Genomic DNA, 17,318 nt, shown 5'->3' with positions numbered 1-17,318 from the left:
TGTTATTTGCAAACCAGCATGCTTTTCTGGTCAGTCTGACCCACAATTCTCTGCACAGTGGAAGGCATGTATATATCAGGGTGTCTCATGTGAGTATAAACAAGCTTGAGTTGCAGAGACTAGAGAATTTCTTACTAGAATTTGGCAATAACTCGACTGTAACATGAGAAAATCTGCAACCAAAGCAGCGAAAATGGAAACATAGACTGAAGCTATAACATTAAAACTATTCAAATTATTATGGTTTACCTGTCCCTTGTGACGCCAAAACGGATCAAGGTATTAACCCCATATGGCTTTTGATGATGTCCACTGATATCAGACACTAAAATGTTTGCAACAGAAAGTCCTGTTAGTTGCAGAATGGGGCCTCCGCAAAAAATTGATTTGGGAATTTAGAGCCAGTTCAACACCATGAGCTCTTTGTCATGCTCTTCAAACCATTCCTTCATATTTTTGCAATCGTGGCAGGTTGCATTATCCTGCTGTTGGAGTCTACCAAGCCGTCAGGGTTGGCATGAAGAGGCGTATTTGGTCTGCAACAATGTTTAAATAGGTGGTACATCTCAAAGCAGAATCCACGTGAATGCCAGGACCCAAAGTGAGTCCAAGCATCACTCTGTCTTCTCTAGCAATGATGCAACACCTACTAGGCTGAATGAAAACATGGTTAATCGGACCATGGCACCTTCGTCCATTGCTACATGATCCAGTTCTGAAACTTATGTGCCCTTTGTAGGTGCTTTTGGTGGTCAGCATGCCTGGGAACACCCAGCAAGAGCTGTAATTTATAGAAAGTCCAACCCAGTAGTCTAGACATTGCAATCTGGCCCCTGTCAAAGTCGCTCAGACCCTTACAATGCCCAGTTTTCCTGCTTCCCACACATCAACTTTAACAACTGACTGGGTCCTTAGTGCCTAATATATCCTGTCTCTTTGACAGATGAGATTGTACTAAGATAGTCAGTGTTATTCATCTCGTCTGTCATTGGTTTTAATGTTGTGGCTGATCAGTTTATGTACCTTATCTGTACCATGCGTCCACTTTTTATTAAATGCTACAGTTTGACTTGAAACCTTAAAAATCAACATGTGCAGTTTTGCATAAGTAATGATTGATTTCTAAATAGGTGTAATGTGAATGAGTTGAAGCAAAAGATTCAACTACAACACCATTGCAATAGAATTGTTAAAGTTATACATAAATAACTGTCTGTATATGATATTCCAGTAGTTGTTGACATTGTCTCTAATGTTTAGCTTTATAAGTTCACTGCATTTGAAACAAACATTTTCACCATGAAAGATTGTGTCAGTGTCAGATTTCAGGACAGAGAGGATTTTAGGATTCTGTGGCTTATAGGAGTTGGAAAGATCTGACATTTGACAGACTGAATCGAGCCTCAAAAGTGATTATAGCAAAATCCTAAAACAGCACAAAATATGAAGGAGCTAGAAATAAAGATAATCAACTCAACTACGAACGTACAAAGCTGAAACAGCCTGACATTAACACAGAAGTTGTGGGCGACTGAAACAGGCAGCAGTTTCATGTAAACTGTGACCATGTCACTTTCACTTCTTGTTGGTTCCAGTGTTGCTTCACTCAGCATACCACTCTGTTTTATTTCTCTTTAGCTTTGCGGTTTGGATGTTTTCCTTCCTCAGCCATGACAGCAAAGATGAAAGCGTTTACATCCTCGGTCATGCAGGACTTGGCTTCAAATGAGACTGATTGTGTTTTTTCAGAAAATGTTTTAGTGGAGATTAAGACTCCCGAAAGCCCCTGAAGCTCAACGGCCTCGCTGTATGGAGAAATAGGGGATGTTGCAATCAGCTGACTGAACATAACACTGGTTGTTATAATACTGCCAGCATGAGTTTGCAGTGGGGCCACTCCATTAAATTCAACATGGCAGTTAAACTGAGTTATGGCATCTATGGCTGCTGTTTCAGGTTGAGCAAACCGCAAATGTCAGCTCAAAGCGCTCGTATTCTCCTGCGGTGTTTGTCCACAGAAAGTTGAGGGCGTGGAGGAGATTGAACTCGGAGCAGCCGAGGAATTCCTGTGTTTTTGTTTTGGGGAATGTGCCTGGACTCCTAATGCCAACGGATGCAGAGTGAATGGATGTAGAATTAGAATGGAGAAGGAACAGAATAACTTGACTATTTACCTCAAAATCCATTTAAACCTTTTTAACATTTGAATAAGGTGAAATTTGCATCTAATAAGACACAGAAAAGGAAAACAATCAAATTTGACAATTTGTAGATGAAAGAGTAGTTCAATATACTGTGGAATTTGAAAGACTAAGTTGAATGACTTAATTTGAAGTGCATTTAAGTTGCCTGTTCCTGTGTTTACAAAGTCCAAGAAAACAGAAGTGAGAAAAAGAAGTGAATTAAGGGATCCTGAGATTGTATGACAGAGTGTGTGTGTAGGTTGAACCGAGACGTAACTTTTGAAAACAAAAGAAGAAAAAAAACACATTCCTTCTCTTATAATGAAAACTTTAATTCAAGAGCAATAAAACTCCCTCTTGTTTAGTTTTCAATTCATTCAGGGGTTTTTGCTGCTGTGACCAGAATTGCTCAAGCCATCGGTTTGTGGTAGCTAATACCAGCTGAAGTCAGAAAAAAATTCACTGACTTTGACTTTTCTCCACCTTTGCTACTTTTACACTGCACTTGAGCTTTTCAAATACTTATTTCAATATTTTTATCACTAAATAACATCAGAACATCCCTCAAAAAGTGATAAGTTTGCTGTAAATTTTTGCATTTACCATTAGCTAGTTGTAACCACAATTATACCATTTTTCAATGCTATAATGGGCTATTAAAAACATATATTCTGTGCCCTTGCACAGGGGATTTAGGGCTAGAAATGCATCAGTTGGTGCACTGTAATGCAGAAAATGACATTTAATCATGAATTCAGTATTGCATGGACGGACAACACTGTCCAACCTTAGTCATCTGATCTAATGAATCTACTGCTAGTGTTGTACTGTCCTTATCTGCCAATATGCATCAGTTTGTTAGAGTCCAGGTGATTGAAATTTTGTCATATGTGGGTATGCATTGTGAGACCCGTCTGCAGAAGTCTACATGTACAGTCTATGTTGTAAGAGCAGTATAGTGCGCATTTATGGAACATGTACTCCGACCAGACTAGAAACTAGTACTGTACATTTTAAAACAACCGTGGTGTCTACAGTTGTCTTTGTGCTGTCCATAAGGAAGTGTAAACACAATTTCAGTGAGTGAATTGTAAAAAAAAAACAAAACAAAAAAAAAAAACACGCAGGTTCTCCTAAATTTATGACAGCGTAGCTAGGCCTGTTTGCTGGCCCCAGGGGTTGATAAAGAGGTTACTTCAGATGAAACTTTGGGAACTGCAGTACATTATTAAAAGCACAGGTGTTTCACAGTCAACCAGGATGGAGATATGAAGTATTAGACAGTTTTATCACCTGATAAAAGTCCAAGCCTGGCACTGTCATAGCATTATTAAACTGACTTTCATTTACACAATATCTGGAAAACTGGTTTATGGAACTTGGTTCCTCTCTACGGACAGCAGCCTAATCACCTTTGCTGGCATGCACTTCAGTGACTGTAGGTACATGTTGATAACTTTATTGACTTAGCTCCTGTTAGGGTAGGTTTTAAATTGCACTTTACAGGTACAATATTTACTAAGTTAAATTCTTGAGAATACATATCATTAAATGAGCAAGATTAGATGGCAAAAGTCATCCGAAAAAACTGCCCCAAAAAACCCAACTTGCAATGTACTAGAACCAAGAGCTGAGATATCTGTCAGTAGTCTAAAACCCAGGTTGCTTTTGGACAGCCATTAATTCACTGACAAGATTGTCTATATCGCTACCAATAAATGAGGTATCAAATGAAAAAGACACCAATTTCCAATGCCAGTGCTAATTGGTACTATAAAGGCACCACACTTTGGGTATCATAATGTAGACTAGGTACCTTTGGAAATAAACAGGAGAGGAAAGAAAGTAGTTCTAGGAGGAACCAACAAGAATAAAGAAAGATTTAGACTTCAGCATATTGTTTTAGAAATATTTTATTACAGTTTCCTTGTGATTCTTTTTAGGAGTAGTATTTGCAGTTTAGTGGTTTGGAAGAAACTTTTTCTTCCATTTGCAGCAATCAGGATTCATTGTATATTGCTGGAGATGTTCAGTCACTGATTTTCTCAAATTAGTTTAGAAACTAATTGCTGCACCATCACCAGGACCGGTGGTCTAGTAGCAGGAATCCATGATGCGCCTCATGCTCATGAACCTCATGCCGCTCATGTTGCTCATGCCCATGCCCATGCTCATCAGGCTCCTGTACTCTCCGGGCCTCATGTACATCATCCTTCCTCTGAAGTGGGGCTGCTCGTGCATCAGCCACTGGCCCTCCATCACGTTGCAGGACATGCAGTTGGACATGCCGTAGCGGTCCATGATGTTGTCGCAGTCCTCCATCAGCTCGTGCATCATGCCCTGGAAGTTCTCCCTCTCGTAGATCCTCATCCTGAATGAGCCTCTGTGCATGGGGATCATGCGGCAGGACCTGATGCAGTCGCTCATGCCCATCATGCTCATGTAGTCGGCGTACTCGCCCCTCCTCATGAAGTACTGGTTGCCCATGAAGTTGGTGCGGTCGTAGACCATGAAGCAGCCCCTCTCCACCCTGCAGGAGTGGCAGCGGCTCAGGTAGGAGGACATGTCGGCGCAGTCGCTCATGCATTCATAGGAGCGACCCTGGAAGTTCCTCTCCTCGTAGAAGATGATCTTGCTCATCATGTTCATGCCACTGGAGCTCATCTTTGCCAGGTGTTGTCACTGGAGATGATGTTGCTGTTGTTGCTGCTGCTGCTCTTGGAGCTGAACTGCTTGTCAACCTGCTGGAGACCTTGCTTTTATACCTGACAAGCAGTGGGCCCCCTTTGTGAAAACTGCCTGACCCAGCAACATGCCATGGAATCCCATAGAGCACTGAGGGTTGTCTCCAACCTACAGCCTCAGTAAAAGTGTGTGTTCATTATTCTACCAGTAGTCACAGGTGTTCCACAGTCAGCCAGGATTGAGATATGAAGGGTAGGCACTTTTATCACCTTATAAAAGTCCAGCCCTGTTTCCTTACATCTGTGTTTCTAACTAAATTGCAATCATTTTTAAGGAAACTTAATTCAGATTATGTTGAAAATGTTGTTAAATAACATATTTGGCTATTTCCATACATTGATTCTCAAGATATTGTTAAGAGCTAACAATGTTTTTTTTAAAGTGTTGTTATATTAACCTAAACATAATTAGGAAAAAAATAATCTTGTCCATTTACTCATCCAATAGTGTGGGGTTTACTCCTTAGAAACATTTTTAACTCTATAGCTGCCAAAAATGCGATTATAGTCAGCAGTAACTGCTAACTTTTTTCTGGGCAGGTTGTGTACATTAGTTGTTTTATATATATATATATATATATATATATATATATATATATATATATATATATATATATATATATATATATATATATATATATGTATATGTATATGTGGCCCCAAACACAAGCCTATCATGTCTGGAAAGAAGAAGCTAAGAGAAAACCAAAAAAAAAAAAAAAAGAGCTGAAAGACTGTAGCGTAAATGTGATATGTGGAGTATTGAATATGAACCCCACCTTTATCAAACACACATTCATTTGTTCCATAATCCAAATAAAGCTTCAATTGAAGTCATGTCAGTTGAAATGGATTAATTTAGCCCACACAGAGTCCTGACCTGCTGCTCAGATCATCCTGACATAGAACTTCCCTGCTGTGGTGGATGTGTATTAAATCTGCCGGTTCTACATTCCAGTGCAGGGCGAGACTGAGGACTATATGTTCATTTGAGATTTATTTTTCAAAAACGTATTGGAGGAATGAAGGAAGCAGACGTACAGACATGTGGTCCCGATAAAAATTTTGTTATTACAAGTCATTATTTTCTGTGTGGCCTCTTTACAACCAAAGTCAGTACTAATGTCAGTTTGACAAAGCATCCAAATGTGCTCATTCATTGTGAGATAAACTTTTAGTTCTTTTAAAGATTGTATTTTGCAGTTACGCAAAAAAAATTACATGATACATTTAAACAAAAGGTCAAAGGTTTATAATAGATTTCGCCCTAATTTGTTTCCTGTGAGAAATCCTGCACAGATACACACAATGAACAGAAAAATACATGAGCAAAAATGGCATGAGTAGTAAAATTCTTATAATAGGGACAATACTGTTGAACTGCCAGATAATTCTGAAATATACAATATTTATGCTGGAATAACTTGAGTTTTTTTGGTAACCATGCAGGTTGAGTGGTGTCTTTTAAACATGTGAAAAAATACTAAGATATTTTGAAATTTGTGTACGTTTTTCAGAGATTTACCATTTCACTGAAACTGTTAAGCTGATATTTCAATTTGGAAGAGTTTGTGCTGAATTTGAAACAAATACAAAATAAAGGTGGCTTCACTTGTAGACTACTGTTTGCATTCTCAAACAACCGTTTTTAGGCCATGAGCCAAAAAAGTTAAGCTGCATGTTGATCCAGGATCTGCTCACTGATTAACTGAGCTCTGATAAGAAGCTCACATGCTGCTTTCTCAGGATACAGCGTCACAGTGCAGCAGTGGTCACAGGCCCGATGTTAAGTTGACATACAGAGTAATTGCTACTCATTACGCTGCACACAGCAGGAGATCCGCCCGGTCAGCCTCGGTACTCTAACTGCTGTTCTTTATGTTACAACTCAGCAAAGTGTGCTCCATCTCCAACAGTTAGCTTGGCTGACCAGAAGGAAGCGTCCTTTAAACTTTCCAAAGTGGTCGAACGGAAAGCAGAAATGAGTTTTTGTGTTCATGTGTGTTTGCATGTGTCTGTCGCTATTAATAGTTTAAAAGGAAGGCGAGCCGAGATCTGAGCAGTTGTGTTATTGAGAGACGTCTCGGAGTGTTCTGGCTGCTCATCAAGCTGTGCAAAAAAGGAACTCTGCTGCAGTGAAAACACTTCCTTCAAATGGCCCTTTGTAGACTTTCAGAATTGATATAACTGCAAATAAAAGTCTGCACTCAGTTGCAAATGTAAAGGTGCTTTTATTGTAGATTTAAGGTCTCTGGTGGAATGCACATATATTCACGTACCTTCCCAAAGTACAGATTTGAGGTACTTGTACTTTATTTAGGTTAATTTCTCTTCATGATTCTTATTCTTTTACTTCACTGCAATTCAGAAGCAAATGTTGTACCTTTTAACCCAATTTACTGTATATGTCAACTAGTTTGCACAGGTTCAGCTGCTACAGTGAGATTATAATGTCTTTTTTTTCAGGTAACAAAGCCTGGAACCTTTCATGGTTTCAGGTTCTCACTTTAATGATATACTGCTTATCCTTTTAATTATGCTCAGAATTTTAATTAATGTTCAAAAATGTGGACTGCTGGCTGGATAAAATGAGCTCTGTGAAGGCGTCACTTTGAGCGCTGTGTAATTGTGTTGGCATTTCTCATTATTTTCAACATTTTTCCACACCAAACAAGCAACTGTTACATCAGAAGAATAATCAGCAGATAAATAAGTAATGCAAATTATCATTACAGGAAGTGCTGTGCAAATGAGTGAGTCAGCACTAATAATAAAATGCTTTTTACACATGAATGCATCAGCTGTACCAATAATCCAACAGTGCAGCATCTGTTATGCATTTAGCACATTTATTGCATTTTTTTGATACTTAATGCTTTTACTTAAGTCACATTTTCAATGTAGCACCTGTACTTGGGGAAACTCTGTTGTGTAGTATATGTACTGTAAAATAATGAATCTGAGCACAGCTTCTCTGTAATTAAACGGCTTTTATTAAAAAGCAATTGAGATTATTATCAGGCAATTCATGCCACTGAAGTGGTTATTACACTCAACAAAAATATAAATGTAACACTTTTGTTTTTGCTCCCATTTTTTATGAGATGAACTCAAAGATCTAAAACTTTTTCCACATACACAATATCACCATTTCTCTCAAATATTGTTCACTAATCTGTCTAAATCTGTGATAGTGAGTACTTCTCCTTTGCTGAGATAATCCATCCCACCTCATAGGTGTGCCATATCAAGATGCTGATTAGACACCATGATTAGTGCACAGGTGTGCCTTAGACTGCCCACAATAAAAGGCAAAAACAAAAATGTCGCGTTTATATTTTTGAGTGTAGATACTTAGTTCTTGGACATTTTGATGTAAGTTTTTTTTAATAGATGCATCTTCAGCCAAGTTTTTGTACATATTGTCTATAGATGCATTAGAAAAAACGACACCTGGCAGTGGTGCAGAATTTCACCAAAAAATCTTTAAATACTGCTTTTTTATATACTTGGTTCAGGCCAATAAATTGGTGCAAACTCAAACATGACAAGAGATGACGGACAGAACATTTGAGGTTTCATTGAAACTCTTTCAATTATGTCAACCTGTTGCACTCTCCTCTGCAAATCCTAATATTCACATATGTGGTGCAGTTGGAAAGGGACATTAACTCACATTTTATTTTACTGCTTTTCTCCAACAATCAGTTCCTGTTTCATTTGGATGGAAACCCAACTCTTCCTGCTCTGTTGCATTGTCAAACTACCTAAAACTGCAAGATAATGAGGTCAGTGGATTTGTAGGTCTTTGGCTCAGCCACGCTGTTTCCATTCTGACATACTGAGACTACATTATTAGGTGCTTCTTTTATAGCTTCCACTGACACTTGACCTGTGTTTAAAGAGAAATATGAAGGTTGTCTGAAAAAAGTATGCGTGCTTGCTGCTAAAAATTTTGTATGACATTATAAGTTGAAGTTATTGATATTAATGGATGATTTTACCTGAAGCACTGAACCATGAACAGGGGGCAGATAATAGAATTGTGAAGATGCTAAAATGGCAGTTTAGTGGAATTTTAATGGCTGCTGAAGTTTCAGTTTATGCTGAAAGGAGCTGAAGAGATGAAAAAAGATGTAAAATATCAGTCGAAGTGAACGTCTGTGCCAGTTTATTTGCAATTTCAGTGATGAAAGCTGAAATAGAAACACTCAAATCTGAAGTTAAGCTGAAGTACAAATATGCTAAAAGGAGTTGAAGTGGTAATTTAAGGTTAAGCCCTAAAATGAGTCCCTTGGCCATCCGGTTTTCATTATAAACCCCAATCTGCATTATCAGGACTTTCATTTGCAGCTTCTACTAACTGCTGTGTTTTCAATAAATACAAATAAATAAAGGCAGAAGTGGTTTGTGTGTACAAGTTAGAAAATTGGCAGCTTTAATTGTTGGGTTTTCGTCCAAATATTCTGCCTAAAAAGCTGGAACTTAACTTGACATTTAGGAGTTACTGATGTCATAGTGGTCAGTGAGCATTTTAAATGACAGGACAGCAAGACTGCAAAATAGCACATTTTTTGACCTACACGTACTCCCTGTGAAACATATGGGATTCATCCTCATGTGTTCCAGATTACTGCATTGATTAATTGGGCTTTAACTGATGGCTTTTGCTCAAGGCGTGGACTCAAAGAGATAAATTATAATCCTGATATAACGCTGTAGAGTGTGTAGAAAAGGGAGTTCCAGCATGAGAGCAGACACCATTATTAACTTTGTGCGTCAGCTGAGGCTAAATTCTGACTGCAAAATGACTCTCCTGCACAAGAAGACAACTATTCAGTGCACTGTTGAAATTTTAATGCTCATTTTCAGTTTGAGCACTTCAACCTGCACCTTTGAATAAGATGCTACACTCGTGTTTCTACTCCAAAACTCTGCTTTATCTGCAAGAAACGAGAATCCCTAATGTTGGTTTCTTCACATCACACATGTCAAACTAAGTTTTCCTCTCAGACTGTGATGTGAAGGTGCGGTGGAACAACTCTGCAGCAGAACAAATGGATTGCAGCATGACGTGTTCAGTGCTTTCTCTTTGCCTGGCGCTTGCAGAGGTCACGGTGCAGCAGCGGCAGCCGGGCGCTGATGTGTTCAGTGTTGGGTCGGCCATAGAAGCTCAGCCAGCCGTTCCTAATGGCATCGCTGGGTGACGACGGCGCTGATTATGTGGCGCTTCTCCCCGTCAGGCCGGGGAATGAGTGTTGACAGTCACATTGTGCCGTGAATGCAGATTGACCATGAAGAGGTCAGGGGGAAGAGTTGCATGATGATGTCACAGGTCAGCACGTGTTGCAGGTGTGGGAGAACATCGGAAGCAACGTTTAGCTTGCTTTAAGCTGAACAGAACAGCAACAACTGGCTTCACTGTGGAGCTGATTACATTTATATATCTACATATAAACTAGAAAACACCAAAGAGGTTTTCTGGTTGTGCCTCTTTCATTAAAATGCATATTTTCTCTGTACAGATTATGTAAATGGAAGAGATGTTGGCAGTGCCTACTTCCCAGAATTCTGTGATCAGAATAGGGATTGTGCAATTTAATGTTTTACTGACTTTCTCCCTGATTTCCCCCCTCAGAGGCCCAAGGTGTGAAAAATCTACATTTGTATTTCCAAATGAAACCTCAACAATTCCCATCGAGCCCCATTAATCACATACCAGCTTTGCCAAATGGATGGATATCTGGCAGCAGTGGGGTTTGACTGGCGCTACTTCAATTTCCTTCTCTCGTTGTGCCTTCTTCTGTAGTGTTTTAATGGCAGCCGACTGGAGGATTAGCCTCACCAGCTGTTTATCTCGACAAACTCGTAATGGCAGTAGATGGAATGAGGCGTAATTTGAGTTTACCGATTTCTCTGTTATGTCTGTTTTTTATGGGTAGAAATCTAGCTCATTAAAAGGATACGCTGCCTTGCATAGATCAGCTCTTTATTTATTTTTTTTGGTCGATTTTCTCAAACTGTAGTTAAAAGTTGTGCTACATTTTGAGGAAAATTAAGCTCATGCAACTTTTGCACGGCAGTCACTGCAGCTGAAAAAATTTGAAATGATTCCATGATAATGCTTAAACCTTAGTGTAGGAATAGTACAAGTTAAAACGAGACAAAAAGACAGCAAAGTTATTCAATCACATCCGTTAAACGGCATCTGTCCTGAGTTTTTATGACCTAGCAGGTTTTAGCTGCCGTAAAGCGACTGGTCATGATTTTGAGTATCTTGAATGAAGAGGTGTGAAATTACATATAAATTCAGTTTAATTTGTAAGAGGAACTCATTTTGTATTATTTAATACACATATAAAAACATTCAATAAGTTAAATTTTAAAAACTTAATATTACATGAGTTTGTCTTTTTTACCCGTTACGGTATCTGCATAAGCATTTTTCGAAATAGAACGACACTGCCAACTCGATGATAGAAACATTATACACCGATGGAAAGCTTAGATTCTCATGAATCCGCTGGTATAAACCACTTTCAGATGTGATTACCACAGTGGGTAATATAAACACATTTGTCCGACAAACAACGAATATCCATCCATCCGTTCTCTATACACGGCTTCAACATACACAGCGCGACTCACATTTCCGGGTTCATTATTACACACAGATGAAAATATTCCACAAAATACGGCCATAATCCAACCTTGGACATTCAGACGAAACAAGCCAGTAAAATATTTTGTCCAAAACATGTCTTGAAGTCGGTATATAATCCATGAATAGGTCGTTTTCGAGGAAATGCACCTCGCGATGTGCGTCCAATATTCCCTGTATTTCTCATCATATTTTTATTTACAAATAAAATATTAGCGATTTAAATAATTGTTTTTTTTTTTACTGAAAATGGCTGGAATTGACTGTACCTTATAGGGCTACAGTTTAATTAAGTATGTGTACATATAAAACAATGAAATTAACTGTATTTATTATGTCTGTATGTATATACGTATGTACGTACGTTTGTACATAGGTAGGCAGATAAGTAAAAGCACATTAATTTAACATTTTTGTTGTGAAAATGAGAACGTTTTTACGCTGTTGTGTTGGTACTTTTATATATGTAAAGTATCTGCATACTTCCTTGTATCTTTGACCCGCCACGTCACACTTGCTTCCTCACTCTTCTGTTTCATTTTCTTAAATATGATGAAAACTTTGTTCTTGCAGAACTTGAGGGTGCAGTTGCTCCTCAAGTGTGCAATTTCCACCGAAGTGTCAATTACAGGATAATGCTAGATTGAATGCCCCAAAAATTCAGTGCAGCAGCAGAAAATTACTTCTTCTTTCAGTGGTGACATAAACTACAGTCATGTAAAAGAAGGTGAGCAGCCTGTCCCATAAGAATCATCAGTAGGCTCAACTCTTGGATAAAGATAAGCCTCTGACAGCTGGTACAGCTCATTACACTGGAGCTATTGTTTGTATGTCTATGCATATGCACACAAGCATGTACTACATGCACAAAGGAATGCATGTTCACCACTACCATCTTTCATGACACTGTCAAGGTTTTTGTCCTTGTAGTGAAGAAGCCTGTTAGCTGATGGTCTGTTGAAGTCAAAAGCCATCACAAGTCACGTGGGTATGTATAGTCTACGTAGGAGGATTCTTGAACCTGTGCAAAAAAGCTTTCTTAGAATCTGCTCTACACATCCATGTTGCCAAACTGGAAGAATCCTTTCAAGGAAGTTCGATTTACATTCATGAGCCAATATTTTCTGTCCACTCCTGTCTATGATGCTGGTTCCTCACCGAGGCATTATTTGAAGGTGTCCTGTGGTATCAGGCATCAAGGCCTTAGCAGAACATCCTTTAAGTCCTGTAATTTGTGAGTTGGAGCCAAATCCGACTTGTTCCAGCAACACACTGTGGCTGGTTTGTTCCTCCATGAAATACCATCAGTAGAAACTCACCTCTGCTGACCCAGAGCATCCCACAAACCTCTCTGAATGCTCCATCGATTTTCCAGCCTCTTGCTTTGTTGAAAATGCCAGATATGTACCAGTAATACAGAAGACTTGGTTAAAAAATGCAGGTTTTTTTTTTTTATCCCAGAATGCTTTGTTTCTTGTAGATAGTTACTGTAAGAGTAACTAGTAGTTCCCTTGTAATTAATTTCTACGTACATTCTTTTCTAATGCATGGTTGAACTGCTTTAATTTTATACTTTAGTCTATAATTTTGAGAACCATCATTAACAAATAAAGGGGATAAGTTAACATTAAACACTGATGCTGAAAGGTTACACACTTCTGATTTTGAGTACGGTTCTAGTACAACATTTAGTTGATTTAGGTGTTTTGGTAAGTGGTGCATGTTAAAGTAACATCCACACGAATGCCGTACTTCCTGGTATTTCTTAGCTTTGTAATGAAATGATCAATCATCTATCATTGACTTTATTTTGGGGATAATCGGTATATATTTATTAGTATTAACCCTTTAAGCTTCAGTCAATTCCAGCCGTTTTCAGTACAAAAAATCGCTAATATTCTATTTTTAAATTTAAAAAAATGACGAAAAATACAGGGAATATTGGACGCACATCGCGAGGTGCATTTCCTTGAAAACGACCGATTCGTGGATTTTATACCAACTTCAGGACATGTTTTGGACAAAATAGTTTACTGGCTTGTGTTGTCTGGATGTAAAAGGTTGGATTATGGCCGTTTTTTGTGGAATCTTTTTTTCTGTGTATAATAATGAACCCGGAAATGTGAGTCGCACTGTGTGCGTTGAAGCCGTGTATAGAGAACAGATGGATGAATATTTGTTTTTGTAGGACAAATGTGTTTTTCTCACCCGCTGTGGTAATCACATCTGAAAGTGGTTTATACCGGCAGATTCATGAGAATCTAAGCTTTCCATCGGCGTATAGTGTTTGTATAATTGGGTTTGCAGCCGTCGGACATTCTTGAAATTCCTATGCAAATTAGTAGGTGTACCGTCGGCGGTGTACCTATGACGCACTGAAGCGTAAAGGGTTAACAGACACTTTGTTAGCCTAAAAGAAGGATTTCATACCTGTGATGTATCAAAATCAGCATCTTGACAGTCTAATATTGTGTTTACTTTTGAAACCTGAATGTGGTATCGGTTAATGGCAGTGAGTGGAATTCGTGCCATCAAGTGAAGATGTTTTTGAGTCTGTTTCTTTATAACTGCTTAATCTGTAATGCCAAATACTTCAAGCCACCATTTATTAATCACTGTTTAGACTACTGTAGCAGCTAGCCAACAGTGTAGTATTGCAAGGCAGGATGCCAGATCACTGCGTCAAATATCCCCCTGTATCTCCCCGTCATTACCCCCCTGAACTCCAAAACTGATCTCCAGTGTCAAAGAAGTGTGCTTAATATGCCCAGTATAAACAGCATGAAGATGATACTGGTTTGGAAGCAGCAATAATCCAGTCAGCAATTAGATAATTTTTTAGCACTTACAAGGCAAAGTCATTTTAAAGAGGCTTGACGTAGAAACATGAGCTCTCAGACACAAAGGTTATCTGAAATTAGGCCTAGTAATTAAAAAATCAAGAGACTGAAACTGCATCATGTGAGTAAACACGAGAAAATAAGTTAATATCAGTAACAATCATAATGACATTTCCAGATTTTGGTCTGACATAGCTAAAGAGTTTAGTGGTATTTTCAAAGTCAGGCTTAAAAAGGATCCTGGGCTCTTCCTACTCAGCCTGCCTTCTGAGGACATGTCACTTCCTTCTCTTAAATTTAAACTCTTGGATAAATTACTGCTGTTGGCAAGACAACGTGTTCTGTTAAAATGGATCCAAGATACCCCTCCCACTGTTACCTTGTGGTACACGAAGATATTCATGTACTTCCTCACGAGAGGATCAGTTTGAAAGGCGATGAACGGTCATTCCTGAAAGCCTGGAAACCACTCATGGACTATCTCCCTGTTGAGACTTTTAATTTGTTGGCAAAAGGATTCTTTTGCTTGGCATGGAAATCTCTGGGTCCCAACACTGGCAATGGACACTCTCATTTATAATACAGCTGGCCGGTATAGTGGCAATCAATGAGCTATGTAGACTATAAGGCTGAATATATAATATTTGCTTTCTAGCTGATGCTAATTTAAGTGGAGATTGTCAATTTGTCTGTTACACATAGAATAGATGTATGATAATCATAACAAATATATAATAATTTAGGTCTCACCCTGGCCGGCTCTATGAGAAACCAGTGCTTGCAAAAGGTTCCGAGGTACAGATTGAATTTGCACAGACCGGCATTGGGGTTATGGATCCGCTATCTCGGCTGCAGTGAATGAAAGCGGTATGATGGGAATTTGCATCAAGGGGTGCACTACAAAAAATAGACTCTGCCGAGATTACATCTTTAAACAATGCATGCTGGGAAATCTGTTAGTGTACTTGTCCTATTTCTAGATATTTTAAGTGGAATCTATATTATTTACACAATTTGCGTGAATTAAAGTCTCTCTAGTCATTGATTAAACTGCTACACCTCATCTGTCTGTATCAAAAATACATGAAAATAATCTGTTCATGCCTGAAAATGGCTTGGATGTAACTAGAATGTGCAGATCTATGGATTTCCTACGTCTTTCTCCAGCCAACCCTATGCTAGTTTCGGCAGCTCCAATGCACCACAACTCTGCTCAAACACTTTAAACCTTCCCTGTACAATGCAATGACAAGTTGTAATATTGGAGGAATCCAGCCATACATATTTGTACTGGAAACTCAGTATAAAAAAATGCTCAGAAATGATTATGACTGCCAATTTTGCTCATGTGTCTTTCAGCATGTAAAAAACACCATGACATGTTAACAAGGTCAAAATTCATTTTTTTTATTTTTATTTTGAAGGGGCCTGAGAAAGAGAAACAAGAAAAAATTTGGTTGGTTCAACTAAATTCCTGTACGATGTTTTGCAGTGTAGGTAGCACAGCTGAAATATGCCGGGAGAATGAAGTCATGCAGTTTTTATTAGCTCCACATTTGCTAAAGAAAGATTACCTTTTAAAGCTGGAGTGATGAAGCTCTTCGGGGTGAGAACAGTGTAGAAAATGCCGAGTATTTTTGGTGGTAAGAACTGGCAACCCAGCAGTTCTTTGCTGGCACAGGAGGGGTGGCAGTGGAAAAAAACAAACTGTTGTGCTCCTTTGCTGTTCCTCATCCTTTACTTGGTAACCGTAATTACATCCCCACTTCCTGATGTGAAGCAGATATGCACCAGCAGCTTTTAATAGGCTGTGCAAAGAGCAGGAGCAACAGCTATTCAGCCGAGGTGCTGAGTGTGCGGGAAATGTCCACCACAAGGCCCGGTGCACCTCATGCTGCACGGATTCTTCTTACATGGGGCACTTTCTCCGTTACCAGGACAAATTTGCTCAAGTTGAACCAGGAAACACCACATCTGACTAATTATATTACTTTAATTGTGCTCGAGTATCTTTTAATTTCCCTCCAGCTGTTCTGAAATGCATATTTTCCTTCAGTATCATTTCCAAACCCGGAATCACTTTCCAGCCAAGCTCTGATTGTTTGCTGACTTGCAAATTGTAAATGTGTGCCAACTGTGTATGTGGCAGAAAAAGTAGCCAAACACAGTGGTTGGAAAGGAGGATGTCGTACTATGATTATGCCTACATTTGTCTATTTGTAGAGGAAAACTTCCTCGGTAATTATAGAGGTAATATTCAAGTTTCCTCCTACGTGTTGCTGTGTGATTTAAGGCAGCACGTGACTGAAGTTTCTTGGGTCAAATTATGAATAGAAAACAGACCCAGTGATCTCATGATCTGGACTGTCGGTATGACCTCATTGGTAAAGCTCCATGTTACTGAATACCGAGTTTTTTATGAAGAAAAGTTCTGTGGCTAGGTTTATCACTGAATGCATTGTTTTTATGTTTTCTTAGTGTTAAAAAAGAAAACTTTTTTTTTTCCTGGAATCAGCTACACATAATGCACCTATAGTGTTTCCAGAAGGGGACATGCAGGGCCATGTGTGGCACAGTCAGGCTGGCAGGGCTGACTCGTACAAAACCACAGATATGCAGACGTGGGTTTCATTTTCCCATGCTACACAGACCCTCTGGCAATGACAGACTACACAGAACCTAGCAGGAGACATCTAACTCTGTATATTGACAGGAGTATTTGTCATTGTATTTTTTTCTTCTTGTCTACTGACAGCATTCTTAATGTGATACCACGAGGGGATGAACTCCACAGTCCTTGTACTGTGCAAAAATTCCCTAGAAAATTCATCAGAAAATAATATGAAGCCTTAAGAGTCTGCTGGACACAGAGAGTTGAGGATCAGCCAAA

General features: G+C 38.9%; 1 protein-coding gene across 1 annotated transcript; it reads right to left on the bottom strand.

Annotated features, from left to right (window-relative positions):
* Nucleotides 1–4,080: 4,080 nt before the first annotated feature.
* On the bottom strand, nucleotides 4,081–4,901 carry LOC110957800 (gamma-crystallin M2-like). The gene has a single exon (XM_022204002.2). It carries the CDS (start codon nucleotides 4,845–4,847, stop codon nucleotides 4,278–4,280), a length of 570 nt encoding a protein of 189 aa, XP_022059694.2. The 5' UTR covers nucleotides 4,848–4,901; the 3' UTR covers nucleotides 4,081–4,277.
* Between the last annotated feature and the right edge of the window lie 12,417 nt (nucleotides 4,902–17,318).

This window comes from Acanthochromis polyacanthus, chromosome 16 (assembly GCF_021347895.1).
Source record: "Acanthochromis polyacanthus isolate Apoly-LR-REF ecotype Palm Island chromosome 16, KAUST_Apoly_ChrSc, whole genome shotgun sequence".
Taxonomy (NCBI): domain Eukaryota; kingdom Metazoa; phylum Chordata; class Actinopteri; family Pomacentridae; genus Acanthochromis; species Acanthochromis polyacanthus.
This window is presented reverse-complemented; position numbering and strand designations above follow the sequence as displayed.

Coding starts and splice junctions, on each gene's coding strand:
- LOC110957800 (XM_022204002.2), bottom strand. CDS start 4,847: ATGAGCTCCAGTGGCATGAACATGATGAGCAAGATCATCTTCTACGAG.